Raw genomic sequence first — 26,452 nt, 5'->3', positions numbered from 1 at the left:
CGCAGCGTTGATAACGGGCGAGTGGGAAGGCGCTGGGATAGCGTCTGGTAGAAATGAGACCACTGGTTTCTTGTCGGAAAGGTGGCAAGAGAGCTTGGCCTGACATTTGGCCCATGGCAGATGCTTTTCTGCTGGGGGGTGACATCACTGTCAAATGGTTCCTTCAGCCGCAATTAAATCGGTCTGTTCTTAGTTAAATTTCCTGAAATACTTTAAAGCTGGCTCGTTCTCTTTGCTTGCCTTAGCCCAGGCTCGGAACTTCGGGTCCCTGTTCCTTGTGTGGGATGGCTTTGTGGGTCTCCTCAGTGCTTTGCTCCTTTCTCTGTGAAAAAACATGGCATCAGCTGCAGTGAGGAGGCGGCTGCTCACACTGTCAAGGGAGTTTAAGCAGCCACTGTTTTGGAAACAGTCAAGTGCCGTAATTATCTAGGCACTGGCAGCAGCATAAGGCCCCAGTTGATGAAAACAAACGGAGCTGTTGGCGGCTGGGGTTGTGCTTTCCCTTCCCGCCAGCGGCAGCCGTCCTTCCTGAATGGGGACATGCGACCGTCCCTGCTGGCTGCTGGCGTGGGGAGCAGAACAGGAATGGCCCCGAGTGCCTCTTCCCAGGCTTCCATGTGAAGGTTCACTATAGGACAGGGGAGGAAGAAGTAAAGCAAACCCCTCAGAACAGCCTTTTGAGCGCTGGCCGGCTGAGGAGCTGGGGAAGAGACTGAAAGTTTCCATTAATTTGACATTTGGCATCTTTAAAAATGCCTGGGGGTGCGTCGCACGTGGCTGTGTGTTCACCTCCGGTCCGTCGCAGCCCGCTGGCGGAGCACATATGCCTTACGGAGAAGCGGTCGCTCTTGCGAGGCCTTGGCAGCTGGCTGGGGAGCACCCCTCATCCGTGCTGATGCCCCCGAGGGTCTGCAGCAGAGGGAAGCTGAGGAAGTGCTAATGCTGAAGACAGTTTGCCTTCCCGCTCGCTCTAGCCGAGCCCTGGGGTGGTAATAATGCAAGTCACTGCGTCGTTTGCAGCTCAGAGGTGTTAATGGATTCTCTTATCGCGGGCAGGGATGCTGTCACACCAGCTGAAACAGCATGTGATCGATGGAGAGAAAACAATCATCCAGAACCCTACAGACCAGCAAAAGTGAGCATCACCTCCGGGGTTGCTGCTTCCAGCAGCGTTTGGGAGGGGGGTGACTAGGTCCAGAATGCTGCCCCTGTTTCCTGCTGCAATATCAAGCTGGGGGGCTGTAGCAGGTAGGTTTAATTTCACTGGGGTACAGACCGCTCCCCGTGTGGCCTCTTTCTTGAAGTCGGCCCCAGTATGGCCAATTCGTAGCTTGGGAACCCGTGAAGTGTGGCTCTCTTTGGGGGTTGTTCCAAGAAAGAAAAGCTGGAAGTCACTGACGTGAGGCTCTGCTGGCACCTGCAAGCGCTCTTGGTTTCTGTCCAGTTTCTCAAAGGAGTCTGCTGGAGGCTGCCAGCAGAACAACCAACTGTTGCTTGTAGCGGTGGATGCTCATTCACCAGGAGTTGTGCCAAGACCTACTGGTCGCCTTGCAGAAGCTGCCAGGAGCCCACTGGATGGTGATGGCTGTCGGTACCATCTCAGGATGGGTTTAACTAATGAGTTGGACGTGTCATTCCCTTTCATTCCCTGTCCCAGCAGCTCCTCTCCCTCGGAGACCCTCGGGATTGGGTCTCACTGGCTTTAAATCCAGCATTTGGACTGTGAAGTCCTCAGGCGTGGCGATGTGCCAGGTGTAGTGGGGCTCTTGGCTTGCCCAGGACCTGGCCACAAGTCCAAAGAGCTGGTGCTGAATGTCTTAAGGGCCCTCCCACCCTTCACTGGGGATGGAGCTACTTGTCATGGGCAGGAGGAGCTCTGGCTTGTCATCCTTCTTCTCTGCCAGCCTGTCGCTGGTCAGCTCGGCTGCCTGGCATCTTCAGTTTCTGTGTCTTCTGTGCCAGTTTTGCTCTTCTGGTCGGGGGCCTGGTTGCTGTAGCACCGTAGCTCCACTTGGTGCTTTAGACCTTCTCTGGCTGAGCCCAGCGTGGGCTTGAGGCACTCTGGCTCTGTAGGAGGTTTTCTCTATTTACCATTCTTTTGACTCACCAAAATTTTTTTTTTTTTTCATCCAGGAAGGACCATGAAAAAGCAGAATTTGAGGTCCACGAAGTTTACGCTGTTGATGTTCTTGTCAGCAGTGGAGAGGGAAAGGTGAGTCTGGTGCTTCTTGGCCCTCTGCTCATCCTCTGTGCGTGTGGTCAAAGCGCCCGTGTTTCAGCATTTCCATCATCATCCCACGGTGCTGACAGCCATGTCCTTGTGGGTGCCAGTTCCAGCCAGGAGTTACTTGTTGCCTAGGTATCTCTGGCTCTTTGGGTGGAGCTTTTTCCATCCAAAAAGTTGAGGTGCACCCTTACAATCTCGGCATAGGGACGGTGTTGGTCCGATGTAAACGTCCCAGCGCGTGCAGGCGGTTGGCTGGTCTGGCTGAGGAAGCGCTGCGCTGCTTTCCTGGTCTCTCAGCGCTATTTGCATTTTTAGGCAAAGGATGCTGGACAGAGAACTACAATTTACAAAAGGGATCCCTCCAAACAATATGGCTTGAAGATGAAAACCTCCCGTGCCTTTTTCAGTGAGGTGGAGAGGCGCTTTGATACTATGCCATTTACTCTCAGGTATTTGCTCTTACGCGTGGCCTCCCCGTGTGCTCAGAGCTGGATGCTTTGCGTGAGCTTACAGACTCTGCTGCCAGCAAAACCAACTTGCTTTCACTGTCCTGTCGCAGAGGAGGAGGAGGCTGCCTGTGCTGCTTTACGTTGGGGTTTGCTGTATTTGAGCCTAGGAGTGGGTGTAGGAAGGATGTTACAGGCTTAAGCAGGAATCCCAGGCAGAGCCTGCGGATTTAAGAATCTCCTGTGCCTCGCGTGGCAGGTGGCGAGCTGGGAATTGCGTTTAGAATAAAACAGGGGTGAAAGCAGTGTCAGGGCAGAGCATGCAGAGGCGGGGCAGTTCCCATCAGTTTTTGGATGCAACGTACCCTCAAACTGAGGAAACAAACGTTCGCTTGACAGGCTCTTTTCATCTTTAAATCCACTCGTTTTTTCCGCTCTCTGGAGGCAGCAGTTCACCCGGCCAGTTGCCTGCTATTGTCACTGCACCATGACACTGCTGGGGCGAGGGGGACGCTGGGGAATATAAAGTTTCCAGCCTGACCCTGGGGGCAATTCTGCAACCTGTGGGGTGGATTCTGACTTCCAGGAAAGGGCCTGAGCTCAGGTGTGGCTCTTTCTCCTCCGCAGGGCATTTGAGGATGAGAAGAAGGCCAGGATGGGGGTGGTGGAATGCGCCAAACACGAGCTGCTCCAGCCTTTCAATGTCCTCTACGAAAAGGAAGGTGAGCGCAGGCAGTGGGAGGACTGGGAGCCGGGCATGGAGGGGCTCGGTGGACAACTGTCGCTTCCGGAGCCTGGCGATGCCGGTGCTGACTCTGTCACTGTGCAAATACCAGAGATGGACTTCAAGGGCCCTGGGATTTATCCTCCAGGAAACTCGCTACCCGTTGGCTTCAGGATTGGAATTCTTCCAGGGATGAGATGAAAGTTGTTGGGTTTATTTATTTTTTTTTGCGGAGTAATTTCCTGGGCAGGAGGAGAGATTGATGGCTGAGGCTCTCTGGTTTGCTTACAGAGCAGGCGTGGCAGGGTGGTGGCGAAGGAATCGTTTTGCCCTGGGTGGGGTAGGCTTAAGAAATTCCTGTGAGGTGGTTTTTAGCAGCGACAGTGTGGGAATAGCACAGGAATCGAAACAATGCCTGGTCGGAAATACCTGCCCAGCTACCTGGTGGATCGGATCCGTGGGGGCTGCGGTGGCGTGACGCCCGTTTCTGTCTTGCAGGAGAGTTTGTTGCACAGTTCAAATTCACAGTGCTTTTAATGCCCAACGGTCCCATGAGGATAACCAGCGGCCCCTTTGAACCCGAGCTCTATAAGTCGGAGTTTGAGGTGCAAGATGGAGAACTGAAGGTTGGTTTAAAAATAAAAATGAAAGAGACGGTAGCATGTGGCGGGGGTCACCCTGGCTCAGCATCCCTCGGGGTGAAGGTGGGAAGGGAAATCTGGAGGAGTGTGCAGGGGAGGGGCGGAGGTGCAAGCTTCAAAAGGAAAAAGATTTTGTTTAAGCCCAGGTTGGGCCCCTGTTTCCTGCATCAAGTGCTGGCGCTCGGGGCGCTTGAGAAGGGTGCCCAGCCCTTTCCGAGGAGGGGCTGAGCAGCCTCAGCAGCTGGCTCCAAGGCCTCATACCTCGGCGGGGCGTGATGCTGTGGCATTCCCCATCTATCACTGTGCCCGTTAGGACTTAGCAGCATTCCTTCAGTGGCTGGCGGTGCTCCTTCCACTCTAAAGGCGTTCCCCTTTATCGCCTGTCAAAGAAAAAAAAAAAAAAGAGCCTGCTTTCTAGCTTGTGATGTTTCCTTCCTGTCTCCAGGCCCTTCTACAAAGTTCTGCAAGCCGGAAGACCCAGAAAAAGAAGAAAAAGAAGGTAATTGGGCCACGTTTTGTGGGGATTAGCAGCATGTTCTCTCTCGCTAGTCAGCAGCGGCCAAATGTTACCCAGGTCCTGCGTGGTCGCGTTTTGGGCTCGCCTCCCAGCCTGGGATAAAGAATAGCCTGGTGTTCCCCCAGCTTGGGCAGCAGCAGCCTTGTGGGAAGGGGCTGTGTCCCCCCAGGGGGTCTGTGTCCTGGTCCCCGAGCCAGCCCCGGTTCTGACCGCTGCCGTGGGTTTGTTTCCGCAGGCCTCCAAGAATGCAGAGAATGCCACCACGGGAGAAACGGCGGAAGAGAATGAGGCTGGCGACTGAGCAGCTCCCGCTCCCTCCATGTAGCACCCGATTCACACACACTCGCCCCTTTTCCCCCCCAAAAAAAACCCAGAAGCGAAATAATTCTAGCACTGTTTGTCTCTTATGACCAAAAAACCAAACAGTCTGGACTTCCCACCGACTACAACCAGCTCCTATTGACTTTGCCAATGAGGGAGGATTCTCTCAGCCACTTCAGACTACGTTAAAAAGAAAGCAGAAAAATAAAATCAGGAGTAAAAGCTAGTCTATATCCACTCTTTCTAACCTTTTATACTACCCAAACTTGTTGAAGAGGTGAACCAAGCCGATCCCACTGAGAGAGGGAGTGTAGAGAGCTGCCTGCTTTCTTCTTCTTCCTCCCTATTTTTTTAATTTTCTCCCTTTGCAGATTTTCTTGGAGGAAAAAAAAACCAAACCCCACACCAAACTGCTGATTACGCCCCAGAAAAAGTGCCCTGTGTTTAGTGATATGGTACGCGTGGATGGTGTAAGGGGATCTGCCTCGCTGCGCCGTCTTGACTCCCCCCGGCCACGTAGGCATTCCTCTCAGTTTCCTTGGGGCAGAGGATTTCTCTCTCTTTTTTTTTTCTTTTTTTTTTTCTTTTTTTTTTCTTTTTTTTTTTCTTTTAGCCTCTAGATTGTACATTCTTAATTGGGAAAACTGTCAAATTTTATGTCCCCTGTGAGACTGTAGACTGTTCTGTCTACTCTGTTCTGTCTCTGCCTTGATATAAACACTCTATTTTGTAATACGCTGCTGTGGCGAGCTTGTTTTTAAATTGACTGTCCAACTTGCTGGGAAGCAGATGACATTCCCCACCTGACGGCTCTGCGGAGGGGCAGGAGAGCTGCCCGCCACCTGGCAGCAGTTTTTAATTCCCTGGTGTCCCCGGGGAGTTTGATTCTTCCCTGTGGCTGGTTTCCATGGCCCGCGAGTATGTTCCACTCTTTTTCACGTGCGTGCAGCTCTCAGAAGGGTCTCCCGTCCGCACGTGCTCCTGTGGCGACAGGCGAGGGAAGCGCTACTGGAGTTGTCGGACTCAGGCTAGAGACTGGCTGGGGGTATCGTTCTTTTATAGTAAGTCTTTTTTTAAAAAAGAAAAAAGAAAAAAAAAAAAGGGAAAAAAAAAAAAAAAGAAAAAAGCCGACTGAGTTCCATGTAGTTGAATGTGAGGTTTTTTTCTTTGCCGATACCTGCTGACCGGCTCTGGTTATTCCCCTCCTGTAGCTGTACTTGGGCAAAACTCTCGCCTTGAAAAACACTCCCGGGCGTCTCCGCAGGCACCGTGCTTCCTCGCCAAGATCTTGGTTTTCCACCCCAAACTCCACACGTGCAAATATTACCAAAGTCAATAAAAGAGAATAAACGATGCGCTATTTTTTTTCTGAATTTTTCCATCTCTCTCTCTCTCTCTGCTCCTGTTCTCCAACTTCCAGCTCTGGCAGGGCTGCGCGGCTGGGGCCGGCACGGGATGGAGGTGCTGGAGTCTGGGCTGTGTGGCTCCGACATCTTAACCGTGACCTTGAGGGGAAAAAAAGGAAAATCCTGGTTCTCCAGGAGGAAGGTTTTAGTGTTTTTTAAAAATCTGGTTCCCCAGGAGGAAGGTTTTAGTGTTTTTAAGCGATATTCAGCCCTGCGTGGAAGAAAGGGAGAGCTGATCTTCCTCGTCGCCCACAGGAATGATTTATAAACCACTGAGGCATGCTGGAGATTGATTTAACTTTATATTTCTATTTAATTTTTGGCTTTCAAGAGAACGAACTACTTCAAGACAAGCAAGAAAAGTCCCATTTGTCAACGATGACAAGCAGGCACCCAAGAACAATTGTAACTTTTTTTTTTTTTTTACAATAAACGTGACTAGCGACCTGTCCTGGGCCAAGGCGCGGCTCTGCTCGCTGGGGCGGGGGGTTGCGGCGGGGACGGCCCCTCGCCCCCCAGCCCCCCCAGGCCGCACCGCGGTCCCCGCTGCCCCGGGGCTGCGCAAAATGGCGGCGACAGGGCGAACTCCGCGTCCCGTCATGCACCGGGGCCGCGGACTGCAGCTCCCGGCCTGCTCCGCGCCGAAGGGGGCGGGGCCTCAGCGCTGCCCTATAAATAGGCCCCGGCGGGCGACCAGGGCCTCTCTCGGCCGCTGCTGCCGCCATCTTGCGGAGTCGACGCCGCCATCCGCCGCCATCCACCGCCCCCGCCGCCGCCCGCCCGCCGGGAGTGAGCGCGGCGCCTCCGCACCGCCATGAGGGCCAAGGTGAGCGGTGGGGGGCGGCTCGGGGGCGGCCGATGGTGCCTTAAACACATCCTGACACAGCTCCCATCCCTCCGGGGGGTCCAGGTCAATGATGCCTCAGACACCCACCACCACCCCCTTCATCCCACCCACCCCCGGGGGTCCCCGGGTCGATGGCGCCCTAAACACCCCCGGGGGTCCCCGGCCGATGGCACCTCACCCCCTCCTTGTCCTCCCCGTGGGTCCCGGCCTGGAGAGTTCCCCGGGGCCCTGACCCGGGGGACTCCGTTGCGGCGGGGCTGGGGGTTGTCGGTTCACCGGGAATTCCTTGGAGGGGGCACGGGGAGACACGCCGGGTGTGTGGGGCCCGGGGCGGGGGGGCTCGACTATGACCGGGAATGGGGACTGTGCCAGGGGGCGGGCGCATGTTGGGCGCTCCGGTACCGGCACTAACGCCGCCCCTCTCTCTTCTCCCGCAGTGGCGCAAGAAGCGAATGCGCAGGTACGTGGGGCTCCCCCGGGGCTCCCCCCGGGACCGGGGGGCGCGGGGGGGCTCCGGCCGCTGCCTTGTCCCGCCGCAGCGGGCCGGCCCCGGGCGCTGAGCGCCGCTTTCTCCCTCAGGCTGAAGCGCAAGAGGAGGAAGATGAGGCAGAGGTCCAAGTAGACCCCGCCGCGGAGCCCAGCGGGGCCGGGGCTCAGAGCCGCCGCCGGGGAGACGCCCCGGTGTCCCGGGAGGGGCTCGGTGCCGCGGGGGGGGCCCGCTGCGCCGGGCCGGTTCAGTGCTCCGTGCCGCGAATAAAGCTGGTGTTGTTGGGACACGGTGTTGGTTCCTCCAGAGGCGGTGGGATAATGGGGGGACTTCCTCCGGTAACGGGGCGCGAACTGGGGTGGGTGGGTGTGTGTGCTCCTCCGGTAACGGGGCGCGAACTGGGGTGGGTGGGTGTCTGTGCTCCTCCGGTAACGGGGCGCGAACTGGGGTGGGTGTGTGTGTGTGTGCCCCTCCGGTAACGGGGCGCGAACTGGGGTGGGTGGGTGTGTGTGCCCCTCCGGTAACGGGGCGCGAACTGGGGTGGGTGTGTGTGTGTGCTCCTCCGGTAACGGGGCGCGAACTGGGGTGGGTGGGTGGGTGTGCTCCTCCGGTAACGGGTTGAGAACTGGGGAGGGGGGGGTGTGCCTCCGCTGACGGGGTGACAGCTGGTGGGGTGGGTGGCCCTCCGGTAACGGGGTGGACTGGTGAGGTTCCTCCGGTAACGGGGCGGACTAGCAAGGACCGACGGGAGCCCTGGGGAGGGGGCTGGGTGGGTTCCTCCGGTAATGGGGCGAGGGCCGGGGGGAGGCCTCCGGTACCGGGGCTGGCTGGGCTGGGACCCCACGGCGCGAGGCCGGTACCGGGGAGAAGCGGGGCCGCCGGCGCGGCAGGGGGAGCCAGCGGGTGCGCGCGAAACGGCGGCGCAGAAGCATGACGTTACCGTGACGCTGGAGCCCCGGACAGAAAAGCGCAGCTCTTTCCGGGTCGACCCGGAAGCACCATAGAGCACTTCCTGCCCGGCGCAGAGCGGCGGCCGGAAGGGGACGCTCATTGTTGGTGCTGGAGGACCCGCGAGGAGGCCGCGAGCGGGTGAGTGCGGGGCCGGCCGGGCCAAGCCGCACCGGGCCGGGCTGGGCCTCACCGGGCCGGGGAAAGGCCCTGCCCCTCCGTCCCCGCGGGGGCCGCCCGCGCCTGAGCCGGGCCCCGGCGCCGGGCCTGCCCCGGGCCTGCGGGCTGGTTGCTATGGAGACCCGGCGGGGAGGCAGGGCCCCCTCCGCCCTCCCGGTGCGACCCGGCGGGGCTGTCACGGGCCGGCAGCCGCTTACGCCGGGGCCCTCCAGCTGTCCCAGGCCGTCCCCAGTGAACGGTACCGGCAGCCCCGGGGACCGGCCGTGAGGGGCTGTCCGGCCCCCCCCCTTCTCCAGCGGCTCGGAGGCCGCGGTGGCGCTGGCACCGGGCAGGGTCGGCGGGGTCCGTGTGGGGCTGGGCCGGTGCCCTCGACAGGTGCTTCCCCCCGGTCCCGGGGAGCTGCTCCCGGTTCCCTCCCTCACCCCCTTCCCTCCCTCCCGCAGTGCCCGGAGCCCCGCGGCGGCGGTGGCGAAGATGCCCGACCGTGACAGCTACAACAACGGCAACAGCGGCGATGAGGTGGGTGCCAACGCCGACGACATCTGTCGCGATTTCCTGCGCAACGTTTGCAAGCGAGGCAAGCGCTGCCGCTTCCGCCACCCCGACATCAGCGAGGTCACCAACCTGGGCGTGCGCAAGAACGAGTTCATCTTCTGCCACGACTTTCAGAACAAGGAGTGCGTCCGTCTCAACTGCCGCTTCATCCACGGCACCAAGGAGGACGAGGACTGCTACAAGAAGACGGGGGAGCTGCCCCCGCGCCTGCGGCAGAAGGTGGCCGCTGGGCTGGGACTCTCGCCCGCCGACCTGCCCAACAGCAAGGAGGAGGTGCCCATCTGCCGGGACTTCTTGAAGGGCGACTGCCAGCGGGGTGCCAAGTGCAAGTTCCAGCACCTGCAGCGGGACTATGAGTATGAGGCGCGGGGCATGGCGGCCCGCGAGCAGGGCATCGTCCCGGCCGGCCGCCGCTACGACCCCTACGACGCCATCTATGACCCCGACCGCTACGATGACCACGACCCCGTGCTGAAGCGGCGGCGGGTGGACGGGCTGCACTTCGAGACATACGAGTACAGCTTCGCCAGCCCGCGGACGGTGGAGTACCGGCTGCTGGAGGAGGAGAACATCATGCTGCGCAAGCGCGTGGAGGATCTCAAGAAGCAGGTGAACAACCTGCTGGCCACCAACGAGGTGCTACTGGAGCAGAACGCCCAGTTCCGCAACCAGGCCAAGGTGATGACCCTGAGCTCCACCGCCACCGCCACTGAGCAGACTCTGGCTCCCACCGTGGGCACCGTCACCAACTACAACCACAGCATCGCCCAGACGCACACCACGCTCAGCAGCCAGGCCCTCCAGCCCCGGCCCGTATCCCAACAGGATTTGGTAGCTCCCGCCGGAGCCCAGGCGGCTCCCCCTGCCAACGCCGCTCCCCCCATGAACCCCGAAATCACCCCGCTTTCGGCCGCCTTGGCCCAGACCATCGCACAGGGCATGGCCCCCCCTGTCTCCATGGCGCCGGTGGCCGTCTCGGTGGCACCGGTGGCCGTCTCCATGGCACAGCCACTGGGGGGGATCACCATGAGCCACGCCACCACCCCCATGGTGACGTACCCCATCGCCTCCCAGAGCATGAGGATAACGGCCATGCCCCACTGACCCCCCCAAAGTGGGGGGCCATGCTGCCAGTGGGGGGGGCTGGGGAAACCGGCCGGACCGCGACCCCCACATGAAACTGAGCCCCCGGGGGAAACGGGAGGATGAGCAGGACGAAGGGCAGACCCGCCGCCCCAGCCTGTGGACAGTGGTGGGGGGCTCTTGTCTGCTGGGGGCGGGGGGCTGGCGGTGTGGTGACCCCCCCGCCGGGGCTTCGTGCCTCGGTCCGGCACCTGCCGCACAGAGAGGTGTTGGTGAAGCCTCCCGTGGGGGTTGGGGCTGCACCCCCCGGAGCCCCGTGTGTGGACACCCCCCCCCCCGTGCCAGGGCTGTGTCCCAGGGGGGGCGGCACCGGGGCCGCGGCTCCCCCGAGCCCTGTAACATTTTCAACTATTAAAAAGACCAAAAAGTCCACGGCGCTCGCTCGCTCTCCCGCCCCCCGGTGCCACCGTGGCTCTCCTGGGGTGAGGGTGGTTGCCCTGGGGCCGGGTGAGTAGCTGGTGGCCTGTGCCCTGTGGCTGGTCCCCTGGGGCCCGTGAGCTGCTGGTGGCCACTGCCCCAGGGCTCAGTGAGCAGCCAGTGGCCGGTGCCCTGTGGCTGGTGGGCAGTCGGTGGCCGGTGACCTGGGGTGGTGACCAGCGGGTGGCTGGTGCCCCAGGGCCTGGTGAGCAGCCAGTGGCCGGTGCCCTGTGGCCAGTGAACGACTGGTGGCTGGTGCCCCGTGGCCAGTGAGCGCCTGGTGTCTGTTGAGCGGCCAGTGGCTGGTGAGTAGCTCGTGCCCTGTGGCCAGTGAGCGGCTGGTGCCTGGTGGCCCATGTCTGTTGAGTGGCCAGTGGCTGCCGAGCAGCTCGTGCTCAGTGGCCAGTGAGTGGCCAGTGGCCTGTGTCAGTGAGCAGCTGGTGGCTAGTGCCCCATGGCCAGTAAGTGCCCCGTGGTGGTGCCCAGCCAGTGGCCGGTGCCCCATGACCAGTAAGGACCCTGTGGCCGTGCCCAGCTGGTGGCCGGTGCCCCATGGCCACTGAGCAGCCGGAGGCCAGAGCCCCGTGGCCGTGCTCAGCCGGTGGCCGGTGCCCCGTGGCTGGTGACCAGCCAGTGCCCGGTGCCTTGTGGCAGTACCCAGCTGGTGCCCTGTGGCCGGTGCCCCGTGGCCATGCCCGGTGACCCATGGCTGGTGACCAGCTGGTTCCCGGTGCCTTGTGGTGGTGCCCAGCCAGTGCCCGGTGCCCCCTGAGCAGCTGCTGCCCGGTGCCCCGTGGCAGTGCTCAGCCAGTGCCCCATAGCCATGCCCAGCCGGTTCCCGGTGCCCCGTGGCCGTGCCCAGCTGCTGCCCGGTGCCCTGTGGCGGTGCCCAGCCGGTGCCCGGTGCCCAGCCGGTGCCCCATAGCCATGCCCAGCCGGTTCCCGGTGCCCCGTGGCCGTGCCCAGCTGCTGCCCGGTGCCCTGTGGCGGTGCCCAGCCGGTGCCCGGTGCCCAGCCGGTGCCCCGTGGCCATGCCCAGCCGGTTCCCGGTGCCCTGTGGCGGTGCCCAGCCGGTGCCCAGTGCCCAGCCGGTGCCCCATAGCCATGCCAAGCCGGTTCCCGGTGCCCCGTGGCCGTGCCCAGCTGCTGCCCGGTGCCCTGTGGCGGTGCCCAGCCGGTGCCCGGTGCCCAGCCGGTGCCCCGTGGCCATGCCCAGCTGGTTCCCGGTGCCCTGTGGCGGTGCCCAGCTGCTGCCCGGTGCCCTGTGGCGGTGCCCAGCCGGTGCCCGGTGCCCAGCCGGTGCCCCGTGGCCATCCCCAGCCAGTTGCCGGTGCCCCGTGGCCGTGCCCAGCCGGTTCCCGGGGTCCCCGAGCAGCCGGTGCCCGGGGAAGCGCCGGTGGCCCCTCAGGACCGTGGCGGGGGGGGATCGGGGTGGGGGAGGGGCGGTGCCGCTCCAGCCCCGCCCCTCCCGTGCCGGTGCCGCCCCGCGCTCGGGGCCCGCCTCCCCCACCCCCCCCCCGGGCGGCGGCGGCGGCGGCGGGATGGAGCGGCGGGGCGCGGGGCTGGCGGCGCTGGGCCGGGGGCTGCTCTGGGCGCTGCCCGCCTACGCGGCGGGGGCGCTGGGGCTGGGGGCGGGGGCGCTGCTGCTGGCGCTCGCGCTTTACGCCGGGTGGCGGCGGCGGCGGCGCGCGCGGGAGCGGGGGATGCGCGCGGCCGCCCGCCTGCAGCGCGAGGAGGAGGCGGCCGTGCGCGCTGCCGCCGCCGGGCTGGGCGCGGCCCCGGGGGAGCTGCCGGCCTGGGTAAGGGAGCGGCGCCGTTAACGGAGCGGGAGGGGGGCACCGGCACCGTTAACGGAGGGGGAAGGGGGCACCGGCACCGTTAACGGAGGTGGAGGGGGGCACCGGCACCGTTAACGGAGGGGGAGGGGGGCACCGGCACCGTTAACGGAGGGGGAAGGGGGCACCGGCACCGTTAACGGAGGGGGAGGGGGGCACCGGCATCGTTAACAGAGGGGGAAGGGGGCACCGGCACCGTTAACGGAGGAGGAAGGGGGCACCGGCACCGTTAACGGAGGGGGAGGGGGGCACCGGCACCGTTAACGGAGGAGGAAGGGGGCACCGGCACCGTTAACGGAGGGGGAGGGGGGCACCGGCATCCTTAACGGAGGGGGGGGGAGCACAGGAACCGTTAACGGAGGGAGGGAGGCCACCGGCACCGCGCGGGGGCCTGGGCGTGTCGTCGTCCCCCCCCCCAGCGTGTGTCCGCGGCAGCGTCCGGGGCCGGGGGGGCTCCGGAGCGGCCCCGGTTGCCGCACTGCAGCGCCCGCCCGGGCTGTCTCCCGGCGGGGTCACCGAGCCTGGGGTCCCCCGCTGCTGAGGGACCCCCCCCCCCCCCCGCTGCTGCATTGTGCCCCCCCCCGCTGCTGGGGACCCCCCCCAGCCCCGGCTGCACCGTGTCTTCCCCGGGTCTCGCTGCCGGCCCCCCCCCCCCCCCGCCCCGCCTCGTTGCTGGGGTCCCTCCGCTGCTGCACCGCGTGTCCCGTCCCCCCCCCGGCTGCCGGGGTCCCCCCCCGCTGCACCACGACCCCCCTACCCCGCTGCCGGGGTCCCCTCGCTGCTACACGGCGTCTCCCCCCCCCCCCCGCCCCCCGCTGCTGGCGACTCCCCCTGCTGCACCCACCCCCCACCCCCGCTGGGGACCCCCCCGGCTGCACTGAGCCCCATTTGAGCCTCCCGCCGGGTCCGTCCCCCCCCGCCCCGTGATCCGTGATTGCTGCATCGCCCCCCCCCCCCCCCCCCCCCCCCCCCCCCCCCCCCGCGATGGCTGACATCCCCGGGGCCTTCCGGCACCGCCGGGGCTGGGCTGTGACTCACCGGCCCGGGGAGGGGGGGGGGCGGGGGGCCGCTTCCTGCCCGGCCGCGGGGGGGGGGGGGGGCGGGAACAGCTGCAGGGGGTGACACCCCCAGCCCCAGCTGCGGTGACTGTCGCCCCCCCCGGGGGGGGTGGTGTGTCCCACTGGCCCGGTTGGGGAAACTGAGGCAGGGGCTGGGTGGGGCCGTGCTGCTGAGCGGGAGTGAAACCTGGGGCCAGACTTCCCCATGCCCCCCCCGCGCCCAGCTGGGCCCCCCCGGCCTGACGGCACCCCCGGCCTGTTTGCCTGCAGGTGAGCTTCCCGGACGTGGAGAGGGCAGAATGGCTGAACAAGGTGAGGTGTCTGTCTGTGCATCCCTCCCTGCATCCCTCCCTGCATCCCTCCCTGCATCCCACATCTGCCCATCCCCTCCCCATCCCTGCATCCCTCCCTGCATCCCACATCTGCCCATCCCATCCCCTCCCTGCATCCCACATCTGCCCATCCCCTCCCCATCCCTGCATCCCGCCCTGCATCCCACATCTGTCCATCCCCTCCCCATCCCTGCATCCCTCCCTGCATCCCACATCTGCCCATCCCATCCCCTCCCTGCATCCCTCCCTGCATCCCACATCTGCCCATCCCATCCCCTCCCTGCATCCCTCCCTGCATCCCACATCTGCCCATCCCCTCCCCATCCCTGCATCCCGCCCTGCATCCCACATCTGTCCATCCCCTCCCCATCCCTGCATCCCTCCCTGCATCCCACATCTGCCCATCCCATCCCCTCCCTGCATCCCTCCCTGCATCCCACATCTGCCCATCCCATCCCCTCCCTGCATCCCTCCCTGCATCCCACATCTGCCCATCCCATCCCCTCCCTGCATCCCTCCCTGCATCCCACATCTGCCCATCCCATCCCCATCCCTCCCTGCATCCCTGCATCCCACATCTGCCCATCCCATCCCCATCCCTCCCTGCATCCCTGCATCCCACATCTGCCCATCCCCTCCCTGCATCCCTCCCTGCATCCCGCATCCATCCACCCCTCCCTGCATACCCACCCCCGTGTCCCACATCTGCCCAGCCTTCTGTGCATCCTGCATCCTTCTGTGCATCCCTGCATCCCGCATCCCTCCCTGCATCCTGCATCCATCCACTGCTCCCTCCCTCCCTGCCCCTTATGTGTCCGTCTCTCCAGCTCCCCTGCACCCAGAATCTAGCCAGCCCCACTGCATCCCTCTGTGCATCCCTGCATCCTCCCATCCCTGCATCCTTCCATCCCTGCATCCCTGCATCCCGCCCACCGGTTGGGTCCCGCCGCACAGATCCTGGCGCAGGCCTGGCCCTTCTTCGGCCAGTACATGGAGAAGCTGCTGGTGGAGAGCATCGCCCCGTCCATCCGTGCCTCCAGCACCCACCTCCAGACCTTCACCTTCACCAAAGTGGACATGGGCGAGAAGGTAGGGCTCCCCCGGGGGGGTGGGGGGTGCCCCTGGGGGGTGCTGACCCCCCCAGCTCACCACTGCCTCCCCCACAGCCCCTCCGGGTCCTGGGGGTCCGAGCCCACCCTGGCACCCACAAGCAGCAGATCCTGCTGGACCTCAACATCAGGTGAGCAGCCAGACACACAACCCTCCCCCCCCGCCCCATGCTGGGGTCTCCAACTGCACAGCAGCTGCTGGAGCCCCCCCCCCCCCACGCTGGGGGTGGCTGGGGGGTGTCGTGGCGAAGACACCCCCCCCCCCCCCTCCTCCCATCCCTACACTCCATCTCTGCAGCTACGTGGGTGACGTCCAGATTGACGTGGAGGTGAAGAAGTTCTTCTGCAAGGCGGGGGTGAAAGGCATGCAGGTGGGGGGCTGGGGGGGCACTGGGGTTGGGGGTCATGGCCACGGGGGGGGGCGGGATCACATCTCAGCACTGCTCGTCCCCCCTCCCCCTGCCCCAGCTCCATGGGATGCTGCGGATCATCCTGGAGCCCCTCCTCGGGGACGTGCCCATCGTGGGGGCCCTCACCATGTTCTTCATCCGGCGCCCGGTGAGTGCCCCCCACCAGCAGGGTGTGGCTGGGGTCTGCTCCCCCCCCCGACCCCATCCCCCTGGGGTGCCCCCCCCCCCCCACCTGACCCCATCCCCCCTGGGGTCTGCCCCCCATCTGACCCCATCCCCCCTGGATCTGACCCCATCCCCCCTGGGGTCTGCCCCCCATCTGACGCCATCCCCCCTGGATCTGACCCCATCCCCCCTGGGGTCACGCCCCCCATCCCCCCTGGGGTCTGCCCCCCATCTGACGCCATCCCCCCTGGATCTGACCCCATCCCCCTGGGGTGCCCCCCCACAACCTGACCCCATCCCCCCTGGGGTCTGCCCCCCCCATCTGACCCCATCCCCCCTGGGGTCACGCCCCCCATCCCCCCTGGGGTCTGCCCCCCATCTGACGCCATCCCCCTGGATCTGACCCCATCCCCCTGGGTGCCCCCCCACAACCTGACCCCATCCCCCCTGGGGTCTGCCCCCCCCCCATCTGACCCCATCTGCCCTGGGGTCTCCCCCCCCCCACCCCCTGGAGTCTGCGCCCCCCATCTGAGCCCGTCCCCCCTGGGGTCTCCCCCCCATCTGACCCCATCCCCACTGGGGTCCCGCCCCCCATCCCCCCTGGGGTCTGCCCCCCATCTGACGCCATCCCCCCTGGATCTGACCCCATCCCCCTGGGGTGCCCCCCCACAACCTGACCCCATCCCCCCTGGGGTCTGCCCCCCCCCCCCCATCTGACCCCATCTGCCCTGGGGTCTCCCCCCTCCTACCCCCTGGAGTCTGCGCCCCCCATCTGACCCCAGGCCCCCGGGGTCTCCCCCCCATCTGACCCCTTCCCCCCTGGGGTCTCCCTCCAGCATTCCCCCTGAGTTCTTCCCCCCCCATCTGACCCCGTTCCCCCTGGGGTCTCCCCCCCATCTGACACCAGCCCCCCCCTCATCCCAGACTTTGGACATCAACTGGACGGGGATGACCAACCTGCTGGACATCCCGGGGCTGAGGTGAGCCCCAGCCCAGCTGTGGGGTCCTCCGACCCCCTGACCCCTTGCCCCCCGTGGCCCCCCCGTGACCGTGCCCCCCCTCCTCATGACCGTGCCCCCCCCAGCTCCATGTCGGACACCATGATCATGGATGCCATCGCCTCCTACCTCGTCCTGCCCAACCGCCTCCTGGTCCCGCTGGTGCCCGACCTGCACGAGGCCGCCCAGCTCCGCTGCCCCCTGCCCCGGGTAAGGGCTGCCTGGGGGTCCTGGGGGACTGCCAGACCCCCCCGCCCCCCCCGAGCCTGGCTGACCCCCTCCCCTCCAGGGTGTGGTGCGGGTGCACCTGCGGGGTGCGCGGGACCTGCGGTCCAAGGACCGGTTCATGGGGGGGCTGGTGGAGGGCAAGTCGGACCCCTACGCCGTCCTGCGCGTCGGCACCCAGGTGGTCACCAGCCGCGTCATCGACGACAACCTCAACCCCACCTGGGACGAGGTCTATGAGGTGAGACGCGCCCCCCCGTGCCCCCCCCAGACCAGCTGGGGGGGTGCGGGGCTGCAGGGATTCCCGAATCCTCCCCCGAGACCAGCTGGGGGTGTGGGGGGCTGCAGGGACCCCTGTGTCCCAACTGGGGGTGTGGGGGGCTGCAGGGACCCCTGTGTCTTCCCCCAGACCAGCTGGGGGGGTCCAGGCTGCAGGGACCCCCGTGTCTCCCCTGAGACCAGCTGGGCGTGTGGGGGGCTGCAGGGACCTCCGTGTACCCCCCCCCCAGACCAGCTGGGGGGGTTAGGGCTGCAGGGACCCCTGAATCCTCCCCTGAGACCAACTGGGGGGTGTGGGGGGCTGCAGGGACACCCATGTCCCCCCCCAGACCAGCTGGGGGGGGTGGGGGCTGCAAGGGACCCCCAGCTTGTCCCCCGAGACCAGCTGGGCATGTGGAGGGCTGCAAGGACCCCCGAATTGTCCCCCGAGACCAGCTGGGTGTGTGGGGGGCTGCAGGGACCCCCGTGTCCCCCCTCAGACCAGCTGTGGGGGTGAGGGCTGCAGGGACCCCCGAATCCTCCCCCAAGACCAACTGGGCATGTGGGGGGCTGCAGGGACCCCCGTGTGTGTCCCCCCAGACTAGCTGGGGGTGTCCAGGCTGCAGGGACCCCCATGTCCCCTCTGAGACCAGTTGGGCATGTGGGGGATGTGGGGGGCTGCAGGGACCCCTGTGTCCCCCATCAGACCGGTTGGGGGACTTCAGGGACCCCCGTGTGTCCCCCCCCAGCCTGGCTGCGGTTGTGGGGGATGCAGGGACCCCCGTGTCCCTCCCCCCAGCCTGTCTGCGGTTGTGGGGGACACAGGGACCCCCCCAAGCATCGGCAGCTTGTGGGGGGGGGGGGCGCAGCACCCTGACCCAGCCAGGCTGAGCGCAGGGACCCCCCTGCCATCTCCCCAGCCTGGCTGTACGGGGCGGGGGGACCCCCTGTGTGTCCCCCCCCCCGCTGACCCGGTCCCCCCCAGTTCATTGTGCATGAGGTGCCGGGGCAGGAGCTGGAGGTGGAGCTGTTCGACAAGGACCCCGATCAGGATGATCTCCTGGGCAGGTGCTGGGGGAAGGGGTCCAGACCCCCGGGATGGTACCTGGGGGCGAGGGGGGGGTTCACCATGCCCCCCCACCCCCCCCAGCTCACCCACCCCCCCCAGCTCACAGCTTTTCCCTTCCCCCTCCCCCCCCCCCCCCAGGATGAAGCTGGATTTCGGGGAGGTGCTGAAGGCCCGGGTGCTGGAGGAGGTGGGTGCTGGGGTGGGGGGCTCGGGGGGGCTGGGGGGGGCTGTGCTGACCCCCCCTGCCCCGCAGTGGTTCCCACTGCAGGAGGGGGGGCAGGGCCGGCTCCACCTGCGCCTGGAGTGGCTTTCCCTCATGTCCGACACCTCCAGGCTGGAGCAGGTGAGCGGGGTCAGCCATGGGGGGGGGGGGGGCAGGGGTGCAGGGGGGGTCCTGCCCTCACCCACCACCACCCCCCGGGCCCATCCCCCAGGTCCTGGAGAGGAACCGGGCGATCGCGGCCAAACCTGACCCTCCGTCCGCCGCCATCCTGGTCGTGTACTTGGACCGGGCTGAGGAGCTGCCTGTGAGTTGGGGGGGGGGGGGGGGGAGCTGCCAGGTCCCTGGGGGGGGGGGGGGCAGAGCTGGGGGGACCCCCCTGACCCCCGCTTTCTGCGCAGATGAAGAAGCCGGGCAAGGAGCCCAACCCCATGGTGCAGGTCTCAGTGCAGGACGTCACGCGGGAGAGCAAGGTGAGGGGGCAGCTGGCGGGGGGGGGCAGGGTTTGGGGGTCCAGGCTGGTGGTGGGGGTCTAACCCCGCTCCCCCCAGGTGGTCTGTAACTCCTCTGCCCCCGTCTGGGAAGATGCTTTCCGCTTCTTCCTGCACGACCCCGCGCACCAGGACCTGGACATCCAGGTGAGAGCCGGGGTCACCCCCAAGACACCCCCCCCCAGCATCCCTGTCCCCGCGGCCCCCCCAAATCCTCCAGCCCCCTTCCCTCCCATTTTTTCTCCCCACTCCCCCCTTCCCCTGTGCCCCCAGTTCTCCTGGATCCCTGTGACCCCTGGTTCCCCCAGATCCCCGTGATGCCTCATGACCCCCAGGTCTCTGTGACCCCTGGTTCCCCCCAGTCCGTTGATGCTCTGTTCCACTGGATCCCTGTGCCCCCAGATCCCCATGATGCCCCATGATCCCTGTTGCCCTGGATCCCTGTGATGCCCCGTGCCCCCAGATTCCTGTGATCCCTGTGCCCCTGATTCCCCTGGATCCCCATGACCCCCGTGCTGCTCCAGTTCCCACAGACCCCCATGACCCCCATGTCCCCAGTTTCCACACATCCCCATGGATCCCGGTGCCCCTGATTCCCATGGATCCCTGTGACTCCCATGTCCCCAGTTCCTACAGATCCCCATGGATCCCTGTGCCCCTGGTTCCCATGGATCCCTGTGACCCCCATGACCCCAGTTCCCACAGATCCCCATGATCCTCATGTCCCCAGTTCCTGTGGATCCTTGTGTCCCCCTTGCCCCTGGTTACCATGGATCCCTATGACCCCTGTGCCCCTCGTTCCTATGGATTCCTGTGATCCCTGTGCCCCTGGTTCCCATGGATCCCTATGACCCCTGTGCCCCTCATTCCTATGGATTCCTGTGACCCCTGTGCCCCTGGTTCCCATGGATCCCTATGACCCCTGTGCCCCTCGTTCCTATGGATTCCTGTGATCCCTGTGCCCCTGGTTCCCATGGATCCCTATGACCCCTGTGCCCCTGGTTCCTATGGATTCCTGTGATCCCTGTGCCCCTGGTTCCCATGGATCCCTATGACCCCTGTGCCCCTGGTTCCTATGGATTCCTGTGATCCCTGTGCCCCTGGTTCCCATGGATCCCTGTGACCCCTGTGCCCCTCGTTCCTATGGATTCCCGTGATCCCTGTGCCCCTGGTTCCCATGGATCCCTGTGACCCCTGTGCCCCTCGTTCCTATGGATTCCCGTGATCCCTGTGCCCCTGGTTCCCATGGATCCCTGTGACCCCCATGACCCCAGTTCCCACAGATCCCCATGATCCCCATGTTCCCAGTTCCGGTGGATTCCTGTGTCCCCCTTGCCCCTGGTTCCCATGGATCCCCATGCGCCCTGTGTCCCCGGTTCCCATGGATCCCCACAATCCCCATGCCCCTGGTTCCCGCAGACCCCCATGATCTCTGTGCCTCTGGTTCCTGCGGACCCCCGTGCCCCCTGTGCCCCCGTTCCCGCAGCCCCCCCATGATCCACGTGTCCCCGGTTCCCGCAGACCCCCATGACACCATGCCCTTGGCTCCCGCAGACCCCCGTGCCCCCTGTGCCCGCAGAACCCCATGACCCCTGTGCCCCAGTTCCCATGGCCCCCCATGACCCCGGTGGCCCCCCATGACCCCTGTGCCCCAGTTCCCATGGCCCCCCATGACCCCTGTGCCCCCAGTTCCCACGGCCCCCCATGACCCCCGTGCCCTCAGTTCCCGCGGCCCCCCATGACTCCTGTTCCCCCTGTGCCCCTGGTTCCCACGGACCTCCCGTGGCCCCCCATGACCCCCGTGGCCCCCGTGCCCCCCGTTCCCATGGCCCCCCATGACCCCGTGCCCCCCATTCCTGCAGACCCCCATGACCCCGTGCCCCCAGTTCCCGTGGCCCCCCATGACCCCCGTGCCCCCAGTTCCTGCGGCCGCCCATGACCCCCGTTCTCCCTGTGCCCCTGGTTTCCATGGACCCCCCCCCGTGCCCCCGGTTTCCCGTGGCCCCCCATGACCCCCGTGCCCCCCCAGGTGAAGGACGACCCCCGGCAGAGCAGCCTGGGCTCCCTCTCGCTGCCCCTCGCCCGCCTGCTGGACGCCCCCGGGCTGACGCTGGCGCAGCCCTTCCAGCTCCAGCACTCAGGACCCCGCAGCCGCCTCCACATGAAGCTGGTCCTGCGGGTGAGGGGGGGTCAGGGAGTTGGGGGGGGGCTCCTGGCCCTTCCCCCGCCCCCACTGACCCCCAGCCCTGCAGGTGCTTTTCCTCGACGCCCCGGAGAACGGTGTGTCTCCCCCCACCATCTTGGGGCAGCCGGACCCCTGGCCAGCACCAGCAGCACCCAGCGGCCCCCCCACGCCAGCCCCAACCCCCAGTTTGGCACCGAGGTGGGGAGGGGATGGGGGGGCATCACAGAGGAGGCTGGAGGGCTTGGGGGGGGGGGAGTTGTGGAGGGGAACGGGGGGGGGGAGCTGGGGGGCTGGGAGGGAGTGATGTGGGATACGGCTGGGGGGGGACCCTGGGTGGGCAGAACAGAGTTCAGGGGCTGGGTGGATTCTAGGGGGCAGGCTGGGGGGTCCTGGGGGGCAGAATGGGGTTTGGGGGCTGGGAGGGTCCTGGGGGGAAGGCTTGGGGTCTTGGGGGGCAGAATGGGGGGTCCTGGGGGCAGAGTGGGGACAGACTGGGGGGTCCTGGGGGGAAGAATGAGGGGTCCTGGTGGGCAGAATGGGGACCGTCTAGGGGGGAGCTTGGGGGGAAGAATGGGGGGTCCTGGGGGGCAGAATGGGTAGAGGCTGGGGGGTCCAGGAGGGAAGAATGGGGGGTCCTGGGGGGCAGAATGGGGACTGGCTAGGGGGGTCCTGGGGGGGAAGAATGGGTAGAGGCTGGGGAGTCCTGGGGGGAGGAATGGGGGGTCCTGGGGGGCAGAATGGGGACAGGCTGGGGGGGGTCCCGGGTGGGAAGGAGTGGGGGCTCCTGGGGGAGGGTCTTGGGCCCGGCCGTGCCCCCCAGCCCCGGTGCCAGTGGCCGCGTGTCCCCGTGTCCCAGCACATGCTGCGCATCCACCTGCTGGAGGCCCAGGACCTCATCGCCAAGGACAACTTCTTCAAGGGGGTGGTGAGGGGCCGCTCCGACCCCTACGCCCGGCTGCGCGTGGCCGGCAGGACCTTCCGCAGCCGCGTGGTCAAGGAGGACCTGAACCCCCGCTGGAACGAGGTCTACGAGGTACCTGGCGGGGGGGGTGTCTCATCTCCCCCCTCCCCCCAGGCGTTGGCCCTGGGGACGTGGATGCTGTGGGCTGGGGTCCCATTTCCTCCCATCCAGAGGGGAAACCGAGGCAGGGGGATGGGAGGGGGATGGGGGTATGCGGGGGGGCCCCCACTGGTGACACCAACCCCCCACCCCCCCCATCCAGGTGATCGTGGACAACGTCCCGGGGCAGGACGTGGAGTTCGACCTCTTCGACAAGGACATTGACAAGGATGATTTCCTGGGCCGGTGGGTGCTGGGGGGCACGGGGAGGGGAAGGGGGCTGTGGGGTAGCCCCCCCCAGCCCAGCCCTCACCCCCCACCCCACCCCCCCAGGTGCAAGGTGCCGCTGAGGCGGGTGCTGAGTGAGCGCGTTGTGGATGAGGTAGGAGAGGGACCAAGAGGGGCTGCGGCCGGGCGGGGGGGCTGCAGTGGGGGTGGGGGGCTGCAGTGTGCGGGGGGCTGTGCCCGGGGGTCTCACCCACCATCCCTGCCCCGCCAGTGGCTGCCCCTGGAGGACGTGAAGTCGGGGCGGCTGCACGTGCGGCTGGAGAGCCTGGCCCCCCGCCCCAGCGCCGCCCTCCTCGAGCAGGTAACAGCCCCCCAGGGGGGGGGGGGCACAGCTGGCTCCGAGCCTTAGCCCCCCCCCCCCAGCCCCAGCCCTGTGCGTCCCCATACCTCTGGATCCCAGTCCCCGTGCTTCCCTTGTCCCTGTGCGTCCCCATCCCTCTCCCTCTGCATCCCCATCCTAGTCATGTGGATCCCGATCCCGATCCACCCCTCTGCATCCCCATCCCTAGTCCTGTGGATCCCGATCCCGATCCACCCCTCTGCATCCCATCCTATTCCTAGGATCCCGATCCACCCCTCTGCATCCCATCCCTAGTCCTGTGGATCCCGATCCCGATCCACCCCTCTGCATCCCCATCCCTAGTCCTGTGGATCCCGATCCCGATCCACCCCTCTGCATCCCATCCCTAGTCCTGTGGATCCAGCCCGATCCACCCCTCTGCATCCCATCCCTAGTCCGGTGGATCCCGATCCATCCACCCCTCTGCATCCCCATCCCTAGTCCTGTGGATCCCGATCCCATCCACCCCTCTGCATCCCATCCCTAGTCCTGGTGGATCCCGATCCCGATCCGCCCCTCTGCATCCCCATCCCTAGTCCTATGGATCCCGATCCACCCCTCTGCATCCCCATCCCTAGTCCTGTGGATCCCGATCCCGATCCACCCCTCTGCATCCCCATCCCTAGTCCTGTGGATCCCGATCCACCCCTCTGCATCCCCATTCCTAGGTCCTGTGGATCCCGATCCCGATCCATCCCTCTGCATCCCCATCCCTAGTCCTGTGGATCCCGATCCGCCCCTCTGCATCCCCATCCCTAGTCCTGTGGATCCCGATCCCTAATCCCCATGCATTCCTATGTCTGTGTCTCTCTGTCCCTATCCCTGTGCGTCCCCATCCCTGTCCCCGTGCATCCCTGTCCCCATCCCTCTACTTGTGCATCCCTGTCCCCATTCCTCTGGATCCCCATCCCAGTCCCCCTGCATCTCCATCCCTATCCCTGTGCATCCCCATCCCTCCCCCTCTCCATCCCCATGGATCCCTATCCCCATGGATCCCTATCCCCATGGATCCCTATCCCCATGGATCCCTCTCCCTCTGCATCCCCATCCCCATCCCTGTGGGTCCCTGTTCCCATGGATCCCATCCCCGTGCATCCCTGTCCCCACTCCCATCTCTCAGGATCCATATCCCTGACCTCCCCCTGTCCCCCCCGTGCCCCCCCGCGGCGGTGGGACCCTCCCCCCCCCCCCGTGCCCCCAGGTGCTGCACACCAACAGCCTCCTGCAGCCGGCGCGTGGTGCGGAGCTCTCGGCTGCGCTCCTCTCCGTCTTCGTGGACCGAGCTGCCGACCTGCCGGTGAGTGGCTGCCCCACGCCGGGGGCCTTGGCCCTGCCCCACATCGCCCCCATTGTCCCCCATCGCCCCCGTCGCCCCCACTGCCCCTCATTGCCTCCCATCGCCCCCAGCATTGCCCCCATCACCCCCATAATCGCCCCCGGTGTCCCCATCATTGCCCCCATTGCCCCCCATCGTCCCCATTGCCCCCATTGTCTCTATTGTCCCCATTGCACTCATTTCCCCCATCATCACCTCCATTGCCCCCGTCGTCCCCGTTGCCCCCATCATCGTCCCCGTTGCCCCCATCATCACCCCCATCGCCCCTATCATCGCCCCCATCGCCACCATCATTGCCCCCATTGCCCCATCGTCATCCCCGTCATCGCCCCCATCACCCCATCATCGCCCCCGTCACCCCCATCATAGCCCCCATCGTCCCCAACACCCTCATTGCCCCATTGTCCCCATCGTCCCCTCCTGCTGCCCCCCAGCTCCGGAAGGGCTCCAAGCCACCCGCCGCCTTCGCCAGCCTGGCCGTGCGTGATGTCTCATTCAAGACCAAGGTAAGAGATGGGGGGGACTTGGGGGGGGGAAGCCGGAGGGGCTGAGGTGGGTCCCTGACCTGCTCTCCTGCCCTCAGACCTGTGCCCCCACCACTGAGCCCGTGTGGGATGAAGGCTTCTCCTTCCTCATCAAGCGGCCACATGTGGAGTCACTGGAGCTGCAGGTCTCTGGCCCATCCCTGGGTCCCGTCCCCATGGTGGGGGTCCCGTCCCCGTGGTGGGGGTCCCATCCCCGTGGTGGGGATCCTGTCCTCATGGTGGGGGTTCCTGTCCCACAGTGGGGTACCTGTCCCCATGGTGGGGGTCCCAACCCCATGGTGGGGGTCCCATCCCCGTGGTGAGGGTCCTGTCCTCATGGTGGGGGTCCCATCCTCATGGTGGGGGTTCCTGTCCCACAGTGGGGTACCTGTCCCCATGGCAGGGGTCCCATCCCCATGGCGGGGGTCCCATCCCCATGGTGGGGGTCCCATCCTCATGGTGGGGGTTCCTGTCCCACAGTGAGGTTTCACCTCCCCATGGCAGGGGGTCCTGTCCCCATGGTGGGGGTCCCGCCCCGCGGTGGGGGCCCTATCCTGGGTGCTGAGCTTGTGTGCCTGCAGGTGAAGGAGGAGGGGGGGTCGCCCCTGGGTGCCCTCAGCCTCCCCCTGCCCCAGCTCCTGGCCTCCGAGGGGCTGGCGCTGGACGGCTGGTTCCCGCTGGCCGGGGGCGGGCCCGGCAGCCAGGTCCTGCTGCGGGCGCAGCTGGGGGTGAGTGCCGGGATGGGGGGGCGGGGGGTGGGGGGCCGAGAACCCCTCCCTCACCCCCCACCCCCCCCCAGGTCCTGGTGTTGCAGCAGGTTGGGGGGGGGGGCAAGATGGGGGGGCAGCAGGGGCGTGTAGAGCCGAGACCCCCCTCCCTCACCCCCAAACCCCCCAGGTCTTGGTGTGCAGGAGGTGGAGGCGGGGGGCAGGATGGGGGGGAGGGTGTGTGTGGGGATGAGACCCCTTCCTTCACCCCCACCCCACCCCACACACACCCCCCCCCCAGGTCCTGGTGTTGCAGCAGGTGGGGGGGGGGGGCCAGGATGGGGGATGTGTGGGGCTGAGACCCCCCCTCCCTCACCCCCCACCTCCCCCCCCAGGTCCTGGTGTTGCAGCAGGTGGAGGGGGGGCCGGGATGGGGGGGGGCGGGGGGTCTGTGGGGCTGAGACCCCCCTCCCTTACGCGTTCCCCCCCTCCCCCAGGTCCTGGTGTCGCAGCAGGTGGAGGAGGGGGCCAGCAGCGTGTCCCTGGCCGGGGGGGACGCTGCCCCCCAGCCCGCAGAGGCGCCGGGAGAGGAGGAGTCTGGGGCGGGGGGGCTGCGCCAGCGCCTGCCCCCAGCTGACAGGTAGGGTTGGGGGAGGGGGGGGCATAACCCACCCCCCGGGAGCATCCCACCCCCCCAGTGTACCCAGCCCCCAGCCGCTCCACCTGCATCCCCCCAGCCGGGACAGGGGGTCCGGGCATGAGCCCCTCTGGGGAGCCCATGGCCGAGCCCCCCCGCAGTGGGGGGGGGGTCCGGGTGTGTGTGTGTGTGGGGGGGGGGGGCACTGACCCTGAACCCCCACAGCCAGCTGGAGGGGGGGGGTCCCCTGGGCCGGCTGCAGCTCACGCTCTGGTACCACCGCGACGAGCACAAGCTGGTGGCCATCATCCACGCCTGCAGGTGAGCCCAGCGGTAGGGGGGGGGG

At 66.0% G+C, this 26,452-nt stretch overlaps 3 protein-coding genes and 1 long non-coding RNA gene across 4 annotated transcripts in view; all 4 read left to right on the top strand.

Annotated features, from left to right (window-relative positions):
* Nucleotides 1-6,231, top strand: part of PA2G4 (proliferation-associated 2G4) — a 20,137-nt gene extending 13,906 nt beyond the window's left edge. Inside the window, exons 9-13 of the mRNA XM_037370717.1 lie at nucleotides 2,543-2,676; nucleotides 3,301-3,395; nucleotides 3,896-4,023; nucleotides 4,484-4,537; nucleotides 4,791-6,231. Of these exons, the coding sequence (XP_037226614.1) occupies nucleotides 2,543-2,676; nucleotides 3,301-3,395; nucleotides 3,896-4,023; nucleotides 4,484-4,537; nucleotides 4,791-4,856 (477 nt within the window). The 3' untranslated portion in view covers nucleotides 4,857-6,231. The remainder of the gene's footprint in view (nucleotides 1-2,542; nucleotides 2,677-3,300; nucleotides 3,396-3,895; nucleotides 4,024-4,483; nucleotides 4,538-4,790) is intronic.
* A 738-nt stretch (nucleotides 6,232-6,969) lies between these two features.
* LOC119159349 lies at nucleotides 6,970-7,903 on the top strand. The gene is made up of 3 exons (XR_005108076.1): nucleotides 6,970-7,108; nucleotides 7,567-7,589; nucleotides 7,709-7,903. It is a non-coding gene; the product is annotated as an uncharacterized LOC119159349 (long non-coding RNA).
* Nucleotides 7,904-8,618: 715 nt separating this feature from the next.
* ZC3H10 (zinc finger CCCH-type containing 10) lies at nucleotides 8,619-10,814 on the top strand. Its single transcript, XM_037371331.1, has 2 exons — nucleotides 8,619-8,705; nucleotides 9,188-10,814. The coding sequence occupies exon 2, from the start codon at nucleotides 9,219-9,221 to the stop codon at nucleotides 10,401-10,403; it is 1,185 nt and encodes a 394-aa protein (XP_037227228.1). The 5' UTR covers nucleotides 8,619-8,705; nucleotides 9,188-9,218; the 3' UTR covers nucleotides 10,404-10,814.
* Nucleotides 10,815-12,472: 1,658 nt separating this feature from the next.
* Nucleotides 12,473-26,452, top strand: part of ESYT1 (extended synaptotagmin 1) — a 28,058-nt gene continuing 14,078 nt past the window's right edge. Inside the window, exons 1-27 of the mRNA XM_037371277.1 lie at nucleotides 12,473-12,658; nucleotides 14,023-14,064; nucleotides 15,039-15,173; nucleotides 15,251-15,324; nucleotides 15,492-15,564; nucleotides 15,662-15,751; nucleotides 16,693-16,748; nucleotides 16,853-16,976; nucleotides 17,056-17,232; nucleotides 18,235-18,317; nucleotides 18,457-18,505; nucleotides 18,572-18,661; nucleotides 18,753-18,845; nucleotides 18,940-19,011; nucleotides 19,090-19,176; nucleotides 21,059-21,208; nucleotides 21,282-21,404; nucleotides 22,071-22,247; nucleotides 22,438-22,520; nucleotides 22,608-22,656; nucleotides 22,774-22,863; nucleotides 24,104-24,199; nucleotides 24,673-24,744; nucleotides 24,822-24,941; nucleotides 25,344-25,490; nucleotides 25,967-26,109; nucleotides 26,332-26,427. Coding sequence (XP_037227174.1) covers nucleotides 12,563-12,658; nucleotides 14,023-14,064; nucleotides 15,039-15,173; nucleotides 15,251-15,324; nucleotides 15,492-15,564; nucleotides 15,662-15,751; nucleotides 16,693-16,748; nucleotides 16,853-16,976; nucleotides 17,056-17,232; nucleotides 18,235-18,317; nucleotides 18,457-18,505; nucleotides 18,572-18,661; nucleotides 18,753-18,845; nucleotides 18,940-19,011; nucleotides 19,090-19,176; nucleotides 21,059-21,208; nucleotides 21,282-21,404; nucleotides 22,071-22,247; nucleotides 22,438-22,520; nucleotides 22,608-22,656; nucleotides 22,774-22,863; nucleotides 24,104-24,199; nucleotides 24,673-24,744; nucleotides 24,822-24,941; nucleotides 25,344-25,490; nucleotides 25,967-26,109; nucleotides 26,332-26,427 — 2,687 coding nt within the window. The 5' untranslated portion in view covers nucleotides 12,473-12,562. The remainder of the gene's footprint in view (nucleotides 12,659-14,022; nucleotides 14,065-15,038; nucleotides 15,174-15,250; nucleotides 15,325-15,491; nucleotides 15,565-15,661; nucleotides 15,752-16,692; nucleotides 16,749-16,852; nucleotides 16,977-17,055; nucleotides 17,233-18,234; nucleotides 18,318-18,456; nucleotides 18,506-18,571; nucleotides 18,662-18,752; nucleotides 18,846-18,939; nucleotides 19,012-19,089; nucleotides 19,177-21,058; nucleotides 21,209-21,281; nucleotides 21,405-22,070; nucleotides 22,248-22,437; nucleotides 22,521-22,607; nucleotides 22,657-22,773; nucleotides 22,864-24,103; nucleotides 24,200-24,672; nucleotides 24,745-24,821; nucleotides 24,942-25,343; nucleotides 25,491-25,966; nucleotides 26,110-26,331; nucleotides 26,428-26,452) is intronic.

This window comes from Falco rusticolus, chromosome 19, assembly GCF_015220075.1.
Source record: "Falco rusticolus isolate bFalRus1 chromosome 19, bFalRus1.pri, whole genome shotgun sequence".
Classification (NCBI taxonomy): domain Eukaryota; kingdom Metazoa; phylum Chordata; class Aves; order Falconiformes; family Falconidae; genus Falco; species Falco rusticolus.
Note: the sequence above shows the minus strand (reverse complement) of the source record. Positions and strands in the feature narration are given on the sequence as shown.